Source organism: Phocoena sinus, chromosome 20 (genome assembly GCF_008692025.1).
Source record: "Phocoena sinus isolate mPhoSin1 chromosome 20, mPhoSin1.pri, whole genome shotgun sequence".
Taxonomy (NCBI): domain Eukaryota; kingdom Metazoa; phylum Chordata; class Mammalia; order Artiodactyla; family Phocoenidae; genus Phocoena; species Phocoena sinus.
In genome coordinates this window covers 47,372,002-47,384,603 of record NC_045782.1, presented here as the reverse complement: position 1 = coordinate 47,384,603, position 12,602 = coordinate 47,372,002, and the positions used below count along the sequence as shown (strand labels likewise).

Genomic DNA, 12,602 nt, shown 5'->3' with positions numbered 1-12,602 from the left:
ACCGGGCAGCGACAGGTGGCTCCAGAACCCCCACGACCTCACCTGGGGGTGTATCTGGCCACCTCGTACAGGGCGACAGGGCTACACAAACAAACACGTCCTCACACACGTGGCCTTGCTTGGCGCGGCCAGCCTGCATCCCCTCCAGCACCAGGGAGCCAGCAGGCGGGTGGGACTCAGCCCCCCAGCGCCCCGCGTCCTCGCTGGACACTCACTCGGCACCGGACAGGGCAGCCATGAGGGCTGACAGTCGCAGGTGAGCATCAAGTCGTCGGCTCTCAGGGGTCCAAGTCCTCATGACGACTGCCGGGCCCACACTCACCACACGTTGCTGGCCTTGGTCTGGTCCACCACCAGCAGGTTGCAGTGCACCTCGTCCACCAGCTCAGGCGCGATCCAGCGCAGTGGCACCCACAGCTGGTCAGCCGTCACAAAGTAGTCCTCCTGTCGGCACATGGGACAGTGTTACCCCGCGGGCAAGTGCGGCCGGCCCTGCCCCGGCCCAAGCCGGCCCACTCACCCTGTATTTGCCGTGAGACAGGCCATAGTCGCCGATCTTCACCGTCAGGTCGGCTGTGAGCAGGCAGTTCCTCAGAGCCAGGTCACTGAGGGTGGGAGGGTGGGGTCAGCCGGCAGTGCCAGGCTGGGGCATCCAGGGCACTGAGGGGACTGGGCCGCTTGTCGTCGAGGGCATCCTGGGCTCGGTTCGGTCGGTGGGTGGGTGGAAAGGGGCATCTCAGAGGCTGCCCGCCCTGCCCCTCACCCAGCACTGGACACTTTGAGGGTCTGAGTGGATGGGGCCACACATGTTAGAAGGCAGACAAGGAAAACGAGGCCCAGGGCCAGCTAGAAGGTGCCCAAGGGCTCTCCTTGGACGAGGTCTGCCTCACTGGAACCCCATCCCCTGACCCCAGTCCACTCCCCTGCTTCTCCTAGGACACCAGTCTGCTGACCAGTCCCTCGGGGGCGAGCCAGCCCAGGGACACCGCAGTCTCCTCCCGCCCGCCACACCGCCACCCTCAGCTCCCTGAAGGCAGGCATCAGTGAGGCGACTGAGTGCCCCAGGGTCCTGCCCCTGCCCTGTGCACACACGGCCCCTGGCAGGGTGGGGGTGTGGAGTGCCCACCCAGCAGTGCCGCTCACCCCCGCCTTTGCCTCCCACCCACGGCCGGCCTTGGCTGCCGGCTCCTCCCCTGCCTGCCTTGTGGCCCCACGGGTGTCTGGGGCCCAGGGCACTGGGGCAAACGCGGGGTCAGCACACATCGGCCAAAATGCTGCTGTGCTGGGGGCCACAGATGGGCGCCTGGGGCTGGGTGGGCTCGGCGGGCCGGTCGGGAGGCTGGCAGCTGCCCTCTTCAACAAAATCACTGATGCTGGAGTTGCATGTGTCATCACTCAGCACCAGGATATTGTTGGGGAGGACGGCCCGAGTGCTGTCCGGGGCTGGTGGGGCCACGTCCATCGCCACTTCTTCTGGCATGTCCCCCTACGCTGGGCCCTGGCCCGTCTTTCCGAATTCAGGGGCCAGGGCGGGAAGCAGGACAGAGCCACCCCTCCCTCCGGGCCTGAGAGAGACAGAGGAGAGTAGGGGCCGCCGTAGGGCCACCAGGCAGCGCTGACCACCCTGGGGACAGAGGATGGGCTTCAGGCCCTACCGCATGCCCAGCCAGGCCAGCTGGACAGTGGACGTCGCCTGGCTTAACCCTCCTGCAGGAGCAGGTGTTCAGCTCCCATCTGCCTGGTGTTTATTATTTGACAAAATCCCTTTGTACAGTGGTCCCTAGAGGCTGCACGAAGACTAACCCTGTTAGCTGAGGATCCACCTCCGCGGCCCGGGAGCAGGTGCGGAGGCCCTGCAGAGCGCCCTCACCTGTGCACGTAGTTGTGGCGGTGCAGGTGCAGGACGCCACAGGCCACCTCACAGGCCATGCGCTGCAGGGTCAGAGGGTCGGGCGCCATGGACTCTGCCACCCGACAGCTCCGCAGGTAGCCCTTGAGGTCCCCCTGCCGAGAAGGGCAGCACTGTCACTGGCTGGTGGGGAGCGGGTGCCCGTGCAAGCCCACCGCCCGGCCCCGCCCTCCTCAGCGGGACCCACGGGGGGACCAGGCATCCTGCTGCTGCCACAGGGCTGCCGCTGCCCAGAGAAGCCCGTGTCCGCCCCCCAGGGGCCAGCTCTCAGTAGGATGACCCCGCAGGCAGCGGACACTTTCCCCACACTGACAGTCCCAGCCCCAGGCAGCCTTGCGGGCCAGCAGGGTCACATCCCGCATACAGACCCCTGGGGCCCAGATGCTCGCCACCTCTCAGCTGGTGGGTGGCAGACAGGCCACACGAGCAGTGACGCTGAGCCTGGGCGGAACCCAGAGCCGGTGGCCAGAGTGTCCTCCGGCAACTCCTTGACCTGCTGATGACCTGCTGACGCCGCTCAGCTCCAGGGAGGGCCCAGGCATCCTGGGGAAGCCTGGGAGGCTACGCCAGGAGTCCAGAAACTAGATGGTGGGGGGGCCCACGTCTGTGGAGGCCGCCTCCCTGTCGGCAAGCGGCTCAGCCGTGTGTGTGTTGGGGGGGGGGGGGGCGGGGGGCCCGAGAGCAAAGTACGAGCGAGGCCGTGGACTCGACGCAAGGGCCGTGAGCCCCCCAAGCGGGCCGGGGTGCCTCTCAGGAAAACCTCCGTGACTCGGAGCAGCTCAGACAGATGGGGGAGCCCCCCTCCCTCAGGGTACAGTGGAATCCCAGCCCGGACGGCCGCTGCCTCTGAGCGGGGGCCACCTCCTTCCTCCCCCAGGCCGCCTCTGGGAGGTAGTGGTGCAGAGCCACCTGGACCCCACTTTGGGGGGCATGTGAGGCCCAGAGGGTGGGGGTGAGGGGTCCCCGGCTCAGCAGGAAGGCCAGGCCCACCTTCCAGTAGCGTAGGGCAGGGGCTGGAGGGCCAGGGAGCGGGCGACTCACCATCGGGCAGAACTCCATCACCAGCAGGTAGGGCGTCACCTCTGCGCACTGGGCCAGGCACTGGAGCAGGTTGCTGTGCTGCAAGGCCCTGCGGGAGCCAACAGGCTGCCCCCTGACTCGCACTCAGGGCCGGGCAGGAGCGGGGCGGCACAGAGCTTGCCTTTGTCTACAGGGCCCACAGCCCCACCTCCCGGCCAGTGGCCCACCCCCTCCTCCGGCTAAGCCTGTCCCCAGGTGCCACCCACCTGTAGGGCTGCGCCTCCTCCAGGAACTGCATCTGCTCCTGCACGCTGGCGCTCACCTTCAGCTCCTTCACCACCACCTGGGTGCTACTGATGCCCGAGTTCACCTCCCCGAGGAATACCTGCGGGGCAGGCGTCACCAGGTGGGCGGACTCCACCGTCCCCAAGCTCTGCCCCCAGCCTTGCTCTTCCAGCCAAAGCAGTCTGTTTCTGTGCCTCAACGTAGTCATCTGCAAAATGGGTTCTGGACCGCTCCCGGGAGAGCGAGCCCTCATGGCTGTAATACTCCGTCTTTTGTGTCTGCCTCCCCTAAGGTCCCCGGCTGTTCTCAGAGCTCTGGGGGTCTGCAGTGAGGAAGATGGACTCCTTGTCCCACCCAGGCTGGTGGTCAGGGAGAAGCCAGGAGCCAGACGCTGCTCCCCATCCCTGCCCACTCAGAGGCATCTCCCAGCATGACACCAAGATCTGCAGAGAAGAGGCTGCTGGACCCTGAGGTCCCCAGGGAGGGGCCCAGTAGAGTATGCCTTGAGAGGGGACCCCAGGGCTGGGGAAGTTTCTAGGAGAAGCAAGTCGCCAACCCACCCTCTCCACCTGCCAGGCAAAAGAGCGGACCACGCCGCCAGTCCCTCCCCCATCCCCACCAACCCCTGGGACGGCAACTCACCTTCCCAAACCAGCCGTGGCCAATCTCCTCCAGGTACAGGAGGCTGTGCCGGCCCAGATCTGTGGACTTGAGCAGCTGCACTGTGACAGGGCAGGGGGCTCAGAGACGCCGGCTCAGCCGCCATCATCGCCCCGTCTTCTCTCGCCTGGCCCCTAGAGGGGCTGCCTGCATGGCCTGTTCCGGGGAGCCACCCAGAGCCCCCTGCTCCCTCCTGATGGGGGCGGCCATCAGGAGCAGGGCACCTGCTGCCCAGGGGAGCTGTGGATCTGCAAGCCGTATCCATGCATCTTTCTGAGTGGCTCTGGGAAGGCTGTGCCCCAAGCTACAGGGACAAGTCAGGCTGGAAACAGCAGGGCCTGGAGCCGGGACCAGCGCACAGGCAACGCTGGGCAGGCAGTGTGGCTGGGGCGGAGGCCATGGGGAGGAGGGCAGTGGAGTGGCCCGTCCCCTCACCCCTGCCGCAGGCTGGCATTCCAGCGCCAGGCACGCCAAAGGCTCCTTTGTTGGGGGCTGCTTGGCACAGCCCTGTACGGAACACACTGGGCCCATTCTCCTGCAGGCTGGGCTGGGTGAGGTCAGCAGGCAGGAAGGGTCAGTGAGGGCCCCAGAGGAAGGGCCAGAGCTGCTGAGCCCACCCACACCCCGCCTGTGCCCCAAGGGATTCCCCGAATTCTGCTCCCACGCCAACTGCCCGGAGGGCCCAGGGGACAGGCTGAGCCTGGCAGCCAGTAGACTCCAAGGTGAGGGGCTGCTCCCAGGGACTGGAGACCCTATGGAATGTTGACCTTGATACTGAGCAGAATTGGGGGTAAGGGGTCCCACTGGGGCCCTGAGTCCCAGGGCTCCTCCCCCTGAGGTCCAGCCTGCTGCCCCCCACCTCCAGCCTGGGGTCTCCCCAAGCAGGCTCAGCAGTCTTGACAGTGGGGCAGTGATGGAGGTGGAGCACGCTGACTGCCAGCCAACGGGAAAGGTCTCCTGGCAGCTGCAGGAGGCATGGCAGGCCGGGTCCCGGGGTTCTGGGGTCTGCACCCAAGGGGCAGCACCTACAGAGCCAGGCTGGGGAGCCTGAAGGCTGGGCCACCTTCCCCCACGGTTTAGAGGGGTAGTACTTGCTGCCCAGGTTTTTAATCCTTGACCTCCAGGTGGGCTGCCCTCCCAGCATCACCCAAATCTCTCCCCCTCCCCAGAAGCAGGGCACCCTATAAAGAACAGAACAGAGCTAAAAACTAGAAAAAAGCATGCAATCACTGCCCCCTCCTGGATCCCTGTCCCCCTGCATCCCCAGGGACAGTCCTTTAAGCGGTGGAAGACACTGGGTCTCAAAGATTCCTTGGGGTCCCAGGCACACACTGCCAGGGGAAGGTGACAGGCCCAGGCCAGGGGTACAGTGTCCCCTGGGGGGGCACCTTGCTCCCAACAGCTCCTAGCGTCCAGCACTGTCAACACAGGCTCAGAAACTCCCATGGTCACCCAGGAAGGTTGCGGGCCTTCCTATAGCAGAGACCCCACCTTCCAAGATTTTATGGAGCAGACCTTTGAGCCACTCAACAGAGTGGGACCTGAAATTCCTGCCTAACTGGTGAGGTCTCCTCTAGGAGACACCTGCAGGGGGGTGGGGAGTGACAGTCATGGTGCAGGGGGTGCTGGGCCCAGGCCAGCACCTTGGAGGCCCCCAGCCCATGGTGAGGGCTGGGCTTCGGGGTGGGCAGCACCGTGGTCAGGACCAGCAGAGCCCAGAACACACGCAGGTGGGGCAGGCCTACCCATCACAGGCCCTGGTGCCAACAGAGCCCCCCCCCCGCCCAGGCCTGACACCCTACTCAGTGAGCCTGGAGGAGCTGGGGGTAGGCACAGGCCTGACCTAGGAGCTGCCAGGGAGGGGGCCTGGGGCCAGGGACCCCACCCACCAGCCTCCAGACACAACTGGGGGATTCTTGCAGTGCTGAATCAGGCAGATGTGGGTTCAACGCCCAGGTTGGCCACTGACCTTTAACCTCTGGAGTGTGGGCCCTGCATCTGCCATGTGGGTTGCCAGCCTGCTGGGGGGACCACGGGATGGGCCGAGTGGGAGACATGGCAAGGAAGCCACAGGAAGAGGCCCCGCCTGCACCTGCACGCGCTGGGGGGACCCAGGCCCCTCCTTCCCCCACCCCAGGGTCCTGAGCAGAAGGCTCCACCCGCAGAAGGAGCCCCAAAGAGCCCCTCCCCCCCAGTGGGTGGGCCCTGCTCCTGGGCACCACGGAGCCCATGTACGGGGTCCAGCATCCCAGGGACCGCAGAGAAGTCCCTCCTCCCAGCACATGGGTGCCCACCCCAGGACCAGAGGGAGCAACCCCCGCCCCCTTCGCACAGTAGCCCCAGCTGGCCCAAGCCTGCTCACAGCGCCCCAGGTCCCAGCAAAAGGGGACACACACCAGCCCCTTGCCTCCCCTCCCCGGGAGCACTGACCCCAGAGCCACACCCTACACCCACCACCTGGGCCCACCTGGGGGCTCACTCACCTGAACGCCCGGGCTGCTTGGCCATAGGCAGAGAGACCTCGGTGAGTGGCAGGACATACACGTCGGGCCCGTTCTGAGCCGCTGCTGCCGGGGAGCCCTGTGCCGAGAAGTCGGCCGTGTACTCTTCCCCCTCGGCATTCTCAAACTCCTGGGCCAAACGGGTGACACATGCGGTGAGCTCCAGGGCTCCCCAGAAGGGGGAGGGGCAGGGGACAGGGGGCAGGGAGAGGACAAGGGGTGCGGGCCAGCTCTGAAAGGCCCCTTTCTTCCCAGAGCCCCGCTCCCCCCAGCAGCCCTGCCAGCTGCCCCCTCCACCCACCTCCTCGCTCCTCAGGGCAGAGAACAGACCCCACTCCTCGGCTGCCCCCTCCGCAGGGGCACCAGCTCCCCCAGGAGGGCGGGGTTTGGTTTGTGTTGGTTGGGGAGTAGGGATTCACCTCCCACGGGCAGAGCCTCAAGGGTGGTGGCCGTGAGCCCCAGGGCAGCCATGCCTCGCCCAGCCTCAGCCCACCCACATCCACGCCTACCAGGCTCAGGCCAGGGTGGGCAGCACCAGGCCCACACTGGTGGGGGGGGGGGGCGGCTGGAGGCCAGCTGCCCCTGCCCATCCAGAGTCAGCCCTCCACGCCTCTCAGCCACCCCACCTCCCAGCAGCCTTTGCCCTGGGCGGGGTACCCCATGGTCAGTGGCTTTCAGGGTCGAGGCTGGGGAATCCAGGACAGCGGCTCCATCATCCCACCCACCCTGACCCAGCAGACAAGAAACTAAGTGCCCCTGCTCCTCCCAGACAAGGAGCGTTCCTGAGAGCCCACCCCCCGGCTTCAGCCCCAGGCAGGTGGTAGCTGGCAGCACCACCTACCGTGGCCATCTGCCTGCAGGGCCCCTGGACTTCGACCCAGGAAGGCGGGCGTCTGTCCGCTCCCAGGGCTCCTTAAGAGCCTGGCCCTGGGCACCGGGCTGGGCTCCACCTGGCCCGGCTATTTTCAACTTCAGCTGCCCCTTCGTCTGTCTGAGGAAGCCCCCTCACATTCCTGAGCCACTGCCAAGTCTCCCAGGAGCCCTGGGCCACAAGCAGAACCACAGTACTAGCGCCACAGGCCTGCCTGCCTGACCAGGACAGACCGCTGCCAGGTGGGGAAACAGGCCGAGGGTCGAGGGACTTCCAAGCGGCTGCAGCGGGGCCGCCCCTGTGGCCAGGCGGCTGGACTGGGAGCCGCAAGGCCTAGGTTCCCTGCCCGGCCCTGTGACCCGAGGACCCTCCTTTCTCTGGGCCTCGATTTCCTCGGCTGCAACAGGGAGGCTGAGAGCCCTCTGGGGTGTCCCTGCGGGCCGGTCCTGGCCTGTACCCAGAGATGACAGAGCCACTGGGGACAAGGCCTGCAGGGACTCCCCCTCTCCAGGGCCCGGGAGACCACCCTTGGGCCCCGGGGCTGTCAGAACCAACCCCCTCGCCCTGTAATCCCAGCTGCGGCTCCGCAGAGGCATAGACGCCCGCCCGCCCACCCACCCACCTCGGGGTCTGGCCCCGGCCCCAGCCTGTTACCTGACGGTGCCACCTGGAGGCCCACCGGATGGAGCCAGCAGAGCGGGTGATCAGATAGGACAGTGTGAGCATCACTGCCCAGCCCCTTCTCCCAGCACAGCTCCAGGTGGGAGAGCCCAGCACTGGCCCCCCCAGAGCCCAGGCGGGAGCCCGCTATGCAGGCAGGCCCTCCCACTGAGGCGCACTGGTGCTGGAATGTTCTGGGCACCATGTTCCCAGGAGGTGAGGAGGGCACGGGTAGGAGGGGGCCACACTGGCCCTTGTTTGGGGCCTTGTTCTCACAGCATCCTGAGAAGGGGCTGACATACAATAGCCTCAAGGCCCAGCCCTGGCCCCCCCTTCCCCTCCCTCCTTCCCCCTCCCCTCCACCCTCCCTTCCCCTCCCCTCCCCTTCCTTTCCCCTTCCCATCCCCCTTCCCCTTCCCATCCCCCTTCCCTTCCCCCTTCCCATCCCTTCCCCCTCCCGCTTGCTTCTCTGGCCCCAGGATCCTCCAGGAAAATGCCAGCATCGCCTGGCCCAGCCCACTGTGTTCCTGCAGGCCAGGGAGACAGGGCTAGGCATTAGGATACCCAGGCAGGGGCTTAGATGCAGACCCGAGGCTCCCAGGGCTATGGCCCTGCTGCCCAGGCCCTGAGCTCCACCAGCCCACCCCTCAGAGAGCTCTGGATGGCCCTGCCGTGAAATGTGGCAAAGACACCTTTGTAAAAGGCAAGTGCCGCGCAGCTGCCAGCTCCCCCGGCCCCCTCTGTGATGAGACAGACCAGGGGGAGGGGGACGGCACTGTTTCTCTAAAATGGGGGTGACCCGGCTGCAATGTGGGTCACTTAGTATGGAGATGACTGGGGTGGCGGGCTGTTGTGCTGGGCCACAGGACAGCCCCTCCCCTCCTGACCTCGCCAGGCCCGGGAATCTGACCTCCAGCCAAGGGCGGGGTGGCTGAGTGGGCAGGAGAATGACCACAGGCGGTGCTATGTGCTAAGTCGGCACAACTCAGCCCACAGGGCTGGCGGGGGGCTCTGGTTGGGCCCCTCAGTTCCCAGCTTTTTCTCCTGGTCCTCCATGCTCAGAGCTTCAGCTAAAGGTAGGGAGCAGCCATGGGCGCTTCTAGGATTGGGGAACAGCGCCCCAGGGATGCCTCTAGGCCACCATCCTTAGGAGGGGCACCTCAGCCCTGCAATCCAGCCCAGGATGACCCCGGGAGCTTAGCCCTGCCAGGGCGGCCAGGGAGAAGGCGGGCCCAGCCTTCTAGCTGATGCTCCATAAACAGTAATGATGACTCCTGCTGTCCTACCGCCCTGATTCCTACGTGGCGCACAATCCTTTCCTCGTGGGGCAGAAGACACCCAAAGTAAGGTGACCCCAGCCAGAGAGGTGCTTTCGATGCCGGGAAGCGTGTCTGGGCAACTTTGGTTTCCCTTTGCTGATTCGAACAAGCAGGGATTCAAGGACCCCCTAGGCATACAGACCCCTCCCACAGCGGCTCAGGAGCCCCCGTGGCCCCCTTGAGGCCCATCCTCACCGTCCCGGGGTGCACCGAACACAGAGGCCTGACCCTGAGCTGGGACATGACAGCGTGAGGCCATGCCCCCCTAACAGGGGGACCCAAAATGGGGGAGGCAGTGGGAGGGGTCCCTGACAGCCCCTAGGCCTCTCCCATCGGCTGTCCCCAGAGGAGGGGCTGTGGGGTCCCAGCCTCTATGGTCCCCAGAGGGCCCTAGGAGGGAAGGAAGTCCAGTGCCGAGTGGACACCAGAGGGCCAGCCCTCAGGATCTCGTCCACAGCCTCCCCCGACCCCCAGCCCTCACCTTGAACCCGATGCCGCCCTTCTTACAGCACAGGCAGGCCAGCATGAGGGCGATGACGGTGAAGAGCCCGGAGAAGGACACGGCCACCACAGACAGGGAGGACGACCAGGAGAGCTCGCTGAGCGGGGCGCCGTCTGCCGAGGGAGAGAGCAGTTACAGGGCAGCTCTGCGACCCGGCCCCCATCTGCACCCAGTCCCCCAGGCACACTCCGGGGCCAGCCGGATCCCCACGCCGGGCTCTGAGGCCCCCTGATTCATTGCGGTCTGAGCCTCAGCACCCTTACCCCTGCTCCAAGACCCCACACTCGGAGGCACAGCCGCCGGGCCCAGGGCCGGTGGACACACGGGTTGGCCACGGTGGCCCAAGCCTGCAGTCCATGGCCGGCCCCTGGGTGCCACACTGGCCTTGCCAAGGGACAAGGGGCTGGCTGAGCTGGCGAGGCCTGCTCAGCTCCCACTTCTGGGGGGTTGTGGACATCCCTCATGAGCTCAGGGTCTTGGGGCTATGGGGACCCTCTCCCACGTCTCTCTCAGACTGGCCAGCCCACTCACCCCTATGGAGTGGGCCCCGGGGGCTGTCATCGTTGCCATAGCTATGGCATGGCACTGGTAAAGGCTGTGAGACCCGGGATGGGCTGGGAGGCAGACCAGGGCCCCGCTAGGCGGGAGAGACTGAGGACCTGGCTGCTGGCCACTGGCCACATGCCAGGCTCCAGGCAGCTGGGGGTCAGGGCTGGGACCTGTCCAACCTCTGAGGACAGGGATGTCACCGTCCCCAAGAAGGTGAGGCAGCAGACTTCCTCCATGCAGTCTGGCGTTTCCAAGTCACCCTCTTACTGAACGCCCACCAAGGGACCCCCGGTGCTGTTTCTGTCCTAAGGACAGCAGGGTGCCTCCTTCTGCAGCACCTGGTCCATGTGAGCCCCTCATGGCTCACCCTCACTAGATGGGGTAACTGTGGTGCCCAGGACAGCACAACGTGGCCCTCCAACACACAAGCATGGCCCCCAAATTAGGGCTCCAAGCTGCCCCCACTCCCCCGCTGAACCAGGGCTTTGGGGAAGCTTGGCCCATCTGGTGCCCGCAGGACAATGTGGTGGGGCCAGCCGGGGTCCCCTAAACGCTGGGCAGGCAGTTCCACCCCTGGCCTGCCCTCCTGTCCCACAATACCGGCTCCAGTGCATACCCCTTTCCCGAGGACTTTCTTTCTGCCCGTCCTCCCTTCGGCCCCTGGAGGCTTCCTGCCTGTCCCCAGCTCCTCTGCCCACTGTGCACCCCAGCCCCCCAGCTCCCAATGGCTGATTCCTCAGGACCCCATCATCCCACCCAGCACACCTGCCATCACTGGTCCCTCAGGTCAGAGCAGGTCTCAGCAGCGCCTCACCGGGTCCTAATTGGCACTGAGGTGGCTGCCATGCGTATCTCCACTGGACAGGAGGAAATGGAGGCTCAGCGAGGGTGAGAAGCCTGCCCGAGGTGGCACAGCTGACCTCTGACTGATGTGCTTCTGCTCCCGGGCATTCTGTGCCCACGTGGGAAGCCAGAGCTGCCAGTTAATGGGGTATCTAGGAAGACTTCCTGGAGGCAGTGTGAGCCCAGGAGGCTGGAACAATGGCAAGTGCGGCCTGGACTCCTACTCAAGTCTCTGAGCTCATTCCAGATACCCACACACAGGGAAGAGAGGCGAGGCTGAGGGCCCAGGAGGGCAGGGTCACCACGGCAGGGGAAACCAGCTCAGCCTGCCCTTGGAAGAGACCTTGGAACTTTTGGCTGTATTCCCCAGTCCTGTGGGGCTGCAAGCAGATACTTTCACAGGGGCCTCCACAGGCCAGGTTTCGGGTGGGGGTGGGGGACCCACCCACTGTGTAAGCATCTCCCCGCCCCCAACTGGGCTCTCCCACCCAAATAGCATGTACTCACAGGTTGCTGAGCAGCGCTGGCTGCCGCACCCCCAAGAAGCCATGAAAGCCCCCAGGGATGTGCTGTTGCCATGGCAACCCATGGGAGGTCAGCAGGCTCCCCTCCCGCCACCTCTGCCTGCACACGCACTCCCGCATCTCCATCTCCTGGATGGTCCCAGGGCCTGGAAGAAGGCAGCAGGCACCAGGCCCATCACCCACCTGCCCCTCTGGGCCGCACAGGCTGCTGTCGGGCAGGACAACCTCAGGTGGCCCAGCCTCAGCCTCTGCCCTCAGCCTCCTTGATGCTAGTCCTGGGGTGCGGCCCTCCTATGGGTCCCCTCCCAACCCCCTGGCAGGCCCTGGTCACAGAACTGGGCTGAGGGTGGGCGGTCATTCGGCATGACGTGCTTGGACTCAGCGGCAGAGCGAGGTGGCGGGTGGGGCCCTGAGCGGGCCTCCCCCACCGCCCAACGCCCACGTCCCTGAAGGTGGATCTGCGGCGATGGGGAGAAGCAAACAGATGGGCAGAGCCAGAAGCGGCTCTGAGAGGCTGTGGACTTGAATTTTCAAATCTACAAAACATGTCAGTTTCTGGAGCCCCACCAATGCTGGAACAGTTGCAACCCTGCCCCCCTCCCCGAGACTACAGCAGCTGACAGGAGTGTCACCCTCAGAACCACTCTGCAGATGAGGACACGGAGGTCCGTGTCAGAAGCTAGGCGACTGCTCTCGGTCCCCAGGGAGCCCCTGCCCTGCCCTCCGCGGTCAGAGGATGATCCTGGTGGGAGAAGGAGGGTTCCAACAGCCCCTCGGTGTCAGATGGACCTGTCCCCTCCAGTGTCACCCCCAGATCCCAAGGCCGCACGGGGCCGCTCACCCTCTGCCCACACATGGGCATCACTCACTCGAGTCCTGCGCCCTGGCCACCCCCAGGAGGGAGCCACCAACGCCCTCAGCACCTCCAGCTCTGGCTCCCGGAGCCCTTCTCTGAGCCC

General features: G+C 65.8%; 1 protein-coding gene across 1 annotated transcript in view; it reads right to left on the bottom strand.

The window, feature by feature from the left end:
- Positions 1–12,602, bottom strand: part of AATK (apoptosis associated tyrosine kinase) — a 38,050-nt gene that overhangs the window by 6,181 nt on the left and 19,267 nt on the right. The window contains exons 2-9 of the mRNA XM_032617503.1: positions 9,707–9,840; positions 6,358–6,505; positions 3,857–3,936; positions 3,196–3,314; positions 2,951–3,038; positions 1,871–2,004; positions 521–605; positions 323–444 (exon numbers count right to left, since the gene is read on the bottom strand). Coding sequence (XP_032473394.1) covers positions 323–444; positions 521–605; positions 1,871–2,004; positions 2,951–3,038; positions 3,196–3,314; positions 3,857–3,936; positions 6,358–6,505; positions 9,707–9,840 — 910 coding nt within the window. The remainder of the gene's footprint in view (positions 1–322; positions 445–520; positions 606–1,870; positions 2,005–2,950; positions 3,039–3,195; positions 3,315–3,856; positions 3,937–6,357; positions 6,506–9,706; positions 9,841–12,602) is intronic.